This window comes from Mytilus edulis, chromosome 6, assembly GCF_963676685.1.
Source record: "Mytilus edulis chromosome 6, xbMytEdul2.2, whole genome shotgun sequence".
NCBI lineage: Eukaryota > Metazoa > Mollusca > Bivalvia > Mytilida > Mytilidae > Mytilus > Mytilus edulis.
The window spans coordinates 65214227-65224788 of record NC_092349.1 but is presented as its reverse complement, the minus strand read 5'-3'; the positions used below and the strand labels follow the sequence as shown (position 1 = coordinate 65224788).

General features: G+C 31.5%; 1 protein-coding gene across 1 annotated transcript; it reads right to left on the bottom strand.

Moving 5' to 3' along the window:
- Positions 1-4166: 4166 nt before the first annotated feature.
- LOC139528149 (toll-like receptor 7) lies at positions 4167-9181 on the bottom strand. The gene is made up of 2 exons (XM_071324007.1): positions 9013-9181; positions 4167-7091 (listed from the first exon to the last, which is right to left on the bottom strand). The coding sequence occupies exons 1-2, from the start codon at positions 9056-9058 to the stop codon at positions 4660-4662; spliced, it is 2478 nt and encodes an 825-aa protein (XP_071180108.1). The 5' UTR covers positions 9059-9181; the 3' UTR covers positions 4167-4659.
- Between the last annotated feature and the right edge of the window lie 1381 nt (positions 9182-10562).

Below are 10562 nucleotides of genomic sequence, written 5' to 3'. Positions count from 1 at the left end.
ATATTTATTCAATAGAATGCTACAAAAACGTTTCAATCATAAGCATATGCTATAAACGATGTTAAAACGACAAATTTGACTACTTATATGAAGAGCTGCCATTACAAAATGGCGTTGATTTGGAACCTTCTGATTTTTTTTCCATTTAAGACATAGCAAAAGAAGAAGTGACCTTGACCTTTTCACATCCATAAACTTTCATATTGTGTATAGTATTTCACTATAGTATATTACAGAATTATTTTCTAAAGTATAAAACACCAGTTTATCAAATTATTTCAATATTTTTTCTATCTTTGAAAAAAACAAAATTCAAGCGTTGAAACAGTGTTTGTAATTTTGCATCTTAAAGGTTGTGTATTTTGTGAAAATTGGTATCTAGTTACAGATAAATATATACATATTGTGTATTTGCAAAGTCTGGACATAGCAGTTATAACACAAAATATACTATAGTCACCCGAGGCGAATGCGAGGTTTAAAAAAATGAGTGTAAAACAAAGTCAGTTTGGTGCATGAACATTTTTTTAGTGGGATAATCCTGGTTAAAAAAGTTAACTCATTATTTTTTTAAGGGAAGGGTGAAAAATTATACAATGCAATGCCAATTTTCTAATGTTGTAATTCAAAATCAGTCATGATCCTTTTATAACTTTTAAAAGCGACAGACAATAGCTCAAGTATTCATAAAATAGCGCCATGAATCAATCTCTTAGTCTTCATATGCGGATTCAGTACGCGTATTAGCATTACAAGACACTTCCCTTTTTTATAAGAACAAGTTCGGCGCAGGACAGAGTTTGTTCAAAGCAAATTGGGTAAAATTGATCGGTATATATAGAGAATGTGCTACATGAGAAAGGTTTTTTCTTACGGAAGAACAAATCACATCACTAACAATCGTTATTAATGAACTGACAGCAAGTTCAAATGCTAATTTTTCAGTAACTGTTTTACTTAATTGCACAGGTGTTGACTTCAATAAGTACTTGGTTATGCATGGATAAATGATTACTTAACTTATAAATAAGCACAACTGAAAAGACTGTCAACACGTTTAGAGGACTCAGTTTTGGGTAGTTTTCTGGGTTTTTTTTTTAAGGTTTTTCTTTTACACAAAAACCCTGCTTTCATATCCAAACTACAAGGAAGAAACTGAGCGCGAGATCGTATAAAAGTGTCAGGTTGTGAGGATACATGTCGATCAGTTTGATCACATATATGGATTTCTATGTATGTTTCTAATTTAAAGTTCGCCAAGGGTGACTGGGGAAACGAAATATGGTCACTTGGTCTTCTCCCGACCGGCAGTAAAACGAAGTGGGGCGTCCGTTTGGCTGTGCGTGATGTATCAAGTTTGCAGTCACGTCCGGTCAAAATGGGGACGTTAAATTCGATGCCTCGTGAAAAGGGAGTGTCACGTTCTTTGCACGTTAAAAACTTTGCATCAACTCTTTGAGGGGTCCGTAGGTGGCATGATGCAATGGAAAATTTCTGTCCCAATCCAATATACCATCATTTTCCAGTGGCAGTCTAAATTTTCCCGATCATCATCCCGATTGGCCTCTATTATGACAAAACCTACCTATTGTTTTTATTGTTAACTTGTTCTCGTCCTGAACATGCAAGACATATTTGCCACATGACGTTAAGCAACCAACAATCAATCAATCAATCTAATTTAAAGACACACCAATTTTGCCTTCTGGTGCAAGTCTCATAACATCACTGATGATTCGTCACACACCAAATCTCTGCGAAACTTCAATAGGACTTTCCCACTGACCACTTGCATGCATATTAATTGCTCTGAGGGTAAACATTGACAAACAATGTTTTTTCACACACTGTCAACTATAGTCATTATCCGGAAAAACGTCTTATCCGAAGGATTTGGTTAACTTTTATATAAAGTCAAAATTTTATTAACAAAAATATAACTTATTTACAGAAAGTACACGAAAGAACTACTATTTATATTCAAATCACTCAAAAATAAATTAAGTTTTCCTACAAAATCTACATAATCACATCGAAACTATCAAATTGATTGTGAAGGAAAAAATAAATGGTGGAGCTGATTGACGGATAGGAAATTTCCGTAATTAAAAAAGGTACAAATGATGTTTTTATTTTTGAGTTTTTGACAAAATTGTTTGGAATTTGCCCAACAAAATTTGCATGCAGTATCGCAATAATATGTTTTGTCCTCTCAAATGTCAAATACTGTTTTTGAATCATTTGTTTTCTCGTTTTCAAAGAAAAACGCGTTAAATTTGTATCTAAAAAACAGCCAACTTTAAGTTTGAAAGTTTTACTTGGAGATGGTATTATATTTATGTCTTCATCATTCCAATGATCCTTGATGATATGTGCATAGAAAATATTTACGAAAATAGCGAGAAATTGAACCAACAAATATATTTTTGGATTTTAAGGTAACTACCCAAAACCGTAAATTGAGGGGTACCCCCATAAAATACAAAAATGTGACTATTGAAACTTTTTACGACCCGACGGAAACTAAAATATAGATATAATTCTATCATTTAAAACAATTTGCAGCCGTGTGTTATTCCGGTCCATTAAACTTGTTAACTAAGCGTCTTTTTCGATGTCAGTTGCAGTACTTTATGAGGAAATGATAAACTAAGTCTACTTGGTCACGATTAAGATTTTTTAGTTTTAATATAGGTCGGGGTTAACATATCATTTTATACAAATCTGCCAGATACGTATACATCGATCTGTTTACGTATCCAGATTCGTAAATAATGCAAATTTTCTATAAAAAAGACACTAATCTTTGAAATGAATTGTATATTGCATAATTAAACAACACATACTATACATGTAAATAGCAAAAATGCATAATATAAAGAAAACGTCCATTTATTCGTAAATAATATCACAGACAACCACTATCCAACAATTTCTTGTTGTTCCTTATGTACACTGTTGCTGTCTTACTTACTGATTACACTTGGGAATTATTCCGTTAATGTTTAAGTTGTTTGTCTTTGTTTGAATATTTGTATGACGCAAAGGGATCAGGATGTTAGTTGGTGTTCATTGTACTGTATCTTTTTTTTGTATCATAATACATATTTGTCGGTAAAAGACAGACTTACAACAATTTAAAAAATGACATACATGTATTATTTTTCACCTTTACTGGATAGCATACAAGAGCTGAACGTATGCGGAAGTTAGAAAAAAATATATAGTGTCATACATGTAACTTATATTGAATCATTGACACAATAAAAACAGGTGAATCAAGCAAAAACATACACGGACAACATTTGGAAAACCGTGAGTTTTGGGTTTAACAGAAGAATCAGACGATTTATAATTGCAGAAAAAATACATTGTAGATAGGATATGTTTTAACTTTAATTCTTTATTATTTGATTTTTCATTTTCGCTGATCATGTTTGGTAATTATATGTAACCATAATTAAATGTACAAATGCCATTTAGAGACGTAATTTTATATAAAGTTGGGCGTAAGTGTGTTAAGTCATTTTAAGTTTTGTACAGAACCGTATACAAATATACACTACAATTATTTATTTGTTACATTCAGTGAAATTACGAATCAGGAAGTTATCCCCTTAATAGGTTGTTACTATCGTTAGTACTTCATCGTTTTCATAATCAAAAGCATTTTATTTGTATAATACTTAAGTAAATTCGAATACCCAAAGATCTTTTCTCTGCGTGTCATTTTGATCTTTTTGATCGTTGGTTTTAGAAAAAAATGTTGTGACATGTAACTAAAAGTTTATTGATTCTCCAAATCATAATGTCTGAAAGCTTCAAGTACTATAGAATCGAATATGCCAAGTTTTATGCATAGAAGATGTCTCTGACATCGCATTGATATTGAACTATCTTTCATATTACCTTTCCCTATTAAAAAGGCAACGCATTGTAGCTTCATAAAAGATTTTTTTTAAGTTTTCAAAAACGAATTTATGAAATAATTTTTCGTTTGTTGCTTTCAGTTTGTGTCAATTGTATCCAAATAAGCTTGAAAAACACAGCTGACATATTAATGACTTGCAAGTCAATCATTCAATCTAATCATTTAAATATGTAGTCTAAAAGCATTTAATGAATAGAGACAGTTTCATACTACTGCATGTGATTAAAAAGACGACTTTTGGTTTAACTAACAGTTCATTTAACCACAATTTCAAGACTAGTCGGATAGAACTATCGTCAAAGCATTGGTTCTATGCTTGCACAAATACATTTTAGGAAATATGTTTTTATTGTTAAAAGGTTCTGAAATCTTTTATGAAGTGTTTTGTTTAATTGATCATCTTTTTGTTCCCTTTGCTTTTTTGCCATTATGTGGTCAGTCCTGTTCCACTTACGGATTTAAACATTTGAAAGTTACCTTAGTAACTTTCTTTATCAGTATGCAAATCCCTTACCTATTCTGATTTTTATATGAATGCAATACAATTATTTCTATTTTCCTTCGTGATCAAATAACTTATTTTAACCACGAAAAAAAGTCGATTTCTCTAAAGATATATCATAGTTAGAACATTTAATGATCACATGTTTTAGCACGATACTATAAAACGTCTATAATGTATGTATTATGATTTTACTGTATTGTCTTATTCATTTTTCACTAGTTTATTAAACTATTTCATTGGAATTATTATCATTATTTATACGCTTACGACCGTCTGCCAATGTTATACATAGTTTTTCGTAGAACTTTTCCTCAGAGTTATACGGAGCGTCGGGATCAGATGGCCACACAATACAGACCACCTTAAACCAAATTTCCTTCAATGCTTTCGGAAGTTTGTCTTTTTCAATGTCATCCCTCAGTATAACAACAACCATTGATTCACGACCCTCTCTGAATGCATGCATTCGTGTCATTTCTATTTCATACGTTCCCCAGCTACTTTCAAGAAAATCCTCTGTAATAACAAATACGACCTTTCTGCTTGAATTGATGGCTTCCATGATGCACTCGGCAATAGGCATTCCAACTTTGAAATCCTTGTGATATAGACAGAGACTGATGCCTTTAGACTGTAAAATGTCGTAGAGAGTTTTAACCCATGATATGTCTTTATGACTGTATGAGATAAACGCGTCATGGCTAAAATCTTCCAAAAGAGGCTGGTAATGCCTAAGTTTCAATTTAATTCTCAGAAAGAAATACTCAAACGCAAATCGGTAGCGATAGTATATTATTCCAAAGAGCAAAGCTAAAATGGTGACCGAAGTAATGCAACTTGCCAGTGTTACCCATAATTTCGTTTGGCAACTGATTTCAAATATTTTTAGGTTTTGCAAGAATTTGGACAACGTTGCAAAAGTCCCGGTTTGGAGGACGCATTCTATTTCATCTACATCACTTATAAGGCCTGAATGTTGCACCCATTTAAGAAATCGTAGTGTATTACAAGAACATTCAATCGGATTTCTACCAAGAAATACACTTGAAGGCTTGATTATGTTGAGCATAGCCATATCGTTTTCGCTTAAACACGAAAATCTATTGTACTTCAGACTGATACGTTCAATTGTATTTGGTTTCGTCAGAAAGTTTGGTAGTGACTGCAAGTAATTTCTATCCAATATGATAGAAAGCTTATTTCTGAAAGGATGACAAAATAAGTCATCCGGTAGAGTTTTTAAGTTATTATTCATTAGGTCCATGTGTTGTAGATCTAAATTCATCTCTAGGAATTCTGAGGTATTTTGAAGGGCATTCAAACCGATTCCAAGATTGGCATCTTTTGCAATGAGAGTGATCAGTTTAGGAAAATTTGAAAGAAGATTAACACCCAAAACTTTGCAGTTGAATCCTGACATATCAAAATACTCCAAATTATCAGCGCCATTAATTGTGCCATTACAATTACGGAATGTAATGTTAGCCATATTCAAAACTTTTAAATTTGAGCCATTAATAATAGTCATATTTGAAATTCTCCTTCGAGTGTATAGTTTAACATGCGAATGGAGGTCAAATTGTTCTAATGTTTTTGGAATGCAAAACGAGCAAGATACGTCATTTTGATCGGATCGTTTAACTCTATTGTCTCTTACAACCTCATATGGAATTGAGATAATTTTTAAATGCTTAAACGCACAAAATGCAAATATATATCCATCTTTGATATTGAACAGTAAATTATCGGACAAATTTAATTCTTCTAAACAATTCTCTTTAAGTCCATATCTAAAAAAAGGATTGAACTTTACACCAAGTATACTATCATCGACCAAGTTCAACTTCTGTAGACATATGTTTTCAAGTATTGCAAAGTGAGGATGACCCAACACAAATCCGTTTCTATGGGGATTTCCAGTAATACTTAGTTCCGTCATGTTTCTACCCTTGAAAATCTTCAAAGCATTAAATATGTTGCTTATTACGTCGTCCATAGCATAACCTGTGTTTATTGCTATCCTTAGCGTTTTCAAATTCGGAAAAGATATGAACGTGTTTGGTGCTAGCGAAAGCACAGAAGAAATCCATAGTGTTTCTATTTTAAGACAGTTTAAGTTTTGAAATAAATTGTCTGACAATGTCAGTCCAGGCACTTCAAATATTTCCAGGTCCTGTAGGTTTGATAAATTACAAAGGCATTTATCTATTTGGTTTTGTCTGCTAAGATCGATTTTTAACTTAACCAATGATTTTACTCGAGATATAACGGTTTGAAAAAATGTATAATTATCGTGAAAATAATTTTTATGTATGAATAGATCCTGAAGGGAAATTAAACCTTGAAAAATATTCTCATCAAGAGAATTTGAAGTTAGCAAGTTACTTCTAAGGTTGAGAATGGTAAGTTCATTTAGTCCATCAAAGGCGCCATGTTCAATAAACCTAATTCTATTATCAGATAAATCCACGTTTTTTAATATTCTTGATTTCCGGAAAGACCATGCGGGAACTACGTGTAAATGATTTTCTTGAAGATATAAATCTGTTGTAGAATTGTGCAGAACATCAGGCATTGTTGTTAAATTTTTCCTGGAAAAATCTATAAGGCTGATAATCTTATCATTCATTGTAATGTGCATTGTCTTTGAAAAACCTGTATATATATAAAAAAAAAAAAAACATAATCAGATACAAATATTACACAAATATATTAAAAAATATTACAATTGTTTGCAGCTGTTCTTATCTAGGAACCCTTTGTTCAGCGGTTGGTGTTTGTTGATGGGGTTGATAAGTGTTTCTAGTTTATCGTGTTTATTATATAGATTAGGCCGTATTTTTCCTGTATGATTTCTTTTGAACTTGTCATTTTGGGTCCTCTGTATCTTACTGTTCGTTTTGAGCCAATGCTCTGTGTGAAAGACCATACTTTGACCTACAACTGTTTGCTTGTTACACATTGTGACTTAGATGAAGATTTGTCTCATTAGCATTCATACCACAACTTCTTATTTCTATGGGTTTTTGGATTTTTTTCCTGTCCGATATTTATGATCATCTTAACTATTTCTAATCTGAATTACCCTAATTTACTCTCAGTTTTATAAAGGACGATAATAGCTTACTTAAAACTTTTAAAACTGACGTGTCTCTGTTTTAAACCGCTACGTGAGACGACTTTTTCTGTGTTAACTGTCATGCAAATCTATGTGTCGCAATGAAAATAAAACGTAGTCTTAGATGTTTTTCTATAAGATATACTGTAGTAGACTTTTTATATTGAGCACATTGTACACATACGCATTTACCTGATGAATGTTTGTCAATTATGCTTCATACAATTAGAGAACTATATGAAGTGAACTTCACAAGAAACTAGGAACTTATGTTTGTATACCAAAGTAGCCGGCATTTTGTTCAAGGTTTATATAGTTATATCATAATTACAGGGGCAATTTGTTCAAGGACATGGCTGACTTTCTGAAAGTGTTTATTATCTCACCCCCTGTTTTATTGATTTTGTATTAACATGGTGTCATAGATCGAGTGTATTCGTTCAGTGTTTATTTGCTTGTTTTTTTCATATGTTTTTTGATCGAACAAAGTTATTTCATTTGATATTGTATCATGTGTCTTTCTATGTTGTGATGTACCTCCATTGTTTCGTGTAATGTTGAAGGTTGGTACATTTTATTGCATCTGTCCTTAGTCAGCAATCTGATGTTTAGTGGTGTTGTTTGTTGTTGTTGTTTATAAATGTTTCTCGTTTCTCGATTCTTATATTCTATGTTGTGATATATAATAATATACTATTGTTTCAGGTAAAGTTGAAGGCTGGTACATTCAATTGCATCTGTCCTTAGTCAGCACTCTGATGTTAAGTGGTGTCGTTTGTTGATGTTGTTTATAAATGTGTCTCGTTTCTCGTTTTTATAAACATTAGAATGTTAATGGTTTTCCTGTTTGATTGTTTTACTCTGTCAGTTTTTGGGCCCTTTATAGCTTGCTGTTTGGTGTGTTGAAGACCGTACTTTGACATTTGCATTAGAGAATAAATGAAAATTATCAATAGAGTTGTTACAGTGTGGTGTACTACATTTGGGACAAATATTATAAAACTATAGAAAAAGTCATCAGCTCTTACTAAAAATATAGACAATTTTAAATAAATGGGGTCTTTAATATTTTTTTTTACATTTTCCGGAATATTAATTTTTAAACTACTTAAGCTAGACCTAAAATCATGCACCGTTTTATTTAAGGTGTAGTTTCATCATCCATTATGCTATATGACGCATACAAATTGAAGAAATCAGTATGGAAAGTGTATAAAAAGAACACACTGTCTATACTAGGGACTATATTTATAGACATGTATCTATCATTTATATTTTTTTACGTCTTTTTCTGTAGTCTTTTTTTATTTAGGCCCTTTTTTATATAGGATTTTCCCACTATCTTTTATTTTGAAAGCCGCATCCAAACTATTATGCTTTAACTTATTGACAGGAAAACGTTATAAATATCAATATCGCACTTTTTATCTATAATTTCTAATAAAACAAATCACTTACCTGCTTGCAGGATAACAGTCCAGATTGCTAGAAAAACTACAGCCATCGCCTCTTTTATAAGTGACAATGTTGAAAACACCTTTCGAAAGTCGTAATATAACAAATAGCTATGAACTAAGGTAAAGAAAAACAACCAATCAATTATAAAAGATTGGAATAACTTCCGGAATGATAACTTTAATCAACAGAGGTGCCTGATATACTTAATTGCCGTCTATTATATGGATCACTGATTTCCGACGAAAACTGTGAGATTTGGCTAACATCGAATAGAAAGCTATAAAGGGTCCACAAAATACAAATAAAATTAAAATTATGTTGATAATGTTTAAACGTGTATCACCAAGGAGATGATTAATTTAAATATTTGATAAACGATATTGTACTAGACTGTTTATCTATAAATAGAGCAATGAGGAAAATTAGGAATATAAGAAAACAAAATCAACAGAAATGTAAAAAATTAATAGAGAAAAGTGACTTTAACGAAGGACCCCATCCCTCCAAAACATGAGAAGGAAATTCTACGTATAGAAGCAGTTTTCAATTCAAATACTTCCTGTATCGTAATGTCGCATCGTATTACAATAACTTTTGATATCGGAAAAAATAAGGTGATCAAACACAAGGGTTTAATTGTACAAACGAAATTTAATTTTGATGACAATCTCTTCCTCTTATAAAAGTTGACTGACTTCCTTTATCGTGAGAGTACTTTTCTTTATCAAATTATTGTCGTAGGAGATGAAGAAAAAATTAAAATATAACTCAATCAATATTTTTTTTCTTTCTAGAAAACTTTAAAACTTAAACTTTAAAAAGTTTATCTATTGCCAAATCTGGGTTGGATTTATCTGTATGCATATAATGTACATACATAAACAAGCAACGCACCAATTTCATTATCAAAGAAATATGTCCACGTTATTTTTAATTAATATCGACCCTAGTCTTAAACATAATTCCAAAATGTACCGATGACACTTCATTTAGAATCTCTTGAAACAACTGTCAATCAATCCTTTTTCAAATCAAAATTCTGTTTCTCATCTACAGTTTTATCTTGAATATTCGGTTCGATCAAGCGTTTGAATGAACTGCTCCAAAAACATTGAAACGTTGAAACATACATCTTTTTCAGACACATTATTGCAGTAAACAAGAAAAACGTATCTATTTCTTTCATTATAAATAAACATTTTTACTCTTCAAATCTTTTACAACCGTTTCTTCCTAAATTAAACAATTCTTATAACCAGAAAGTACATATCTAGAACTAGATCAAATCTGTTTAAACCTGTTCAAATGCGATAATATTATCTGATAGACAATTTTGATATGCTTGGTTATTCATTCTAGTTCATCTGAAAATTGACAAAAGAAAAGGTATAAGCTAATGGTGTTATTTATAGGCCCCTGATAAAAGCTACTCTCTTTTGATCTTTGAATACGTATAGGTATACATATTACGAGCAACGTGCAGTAATTTACTAATGTTCAAGTCTCGTTCATCAGCTAGTTATATACGAATAAAGAAATAAAGAATAGCG

Coding starts and splice junctions, on each gene's coding strand:
- LOC139528149 (XM_071324007.1), bottom strand. CDS start 9,058: ATGGCTGTAGTTTTTCTAGCAATCTGGACTGTTATCCTGCAAGCAG. Junction 7,092..9,012: donor GACTGTTATCCTGCAAGCAG/GTAAGTGATTTG, acceptor ATATATATACAG/GTTTTTCAAAGACAATGCAC.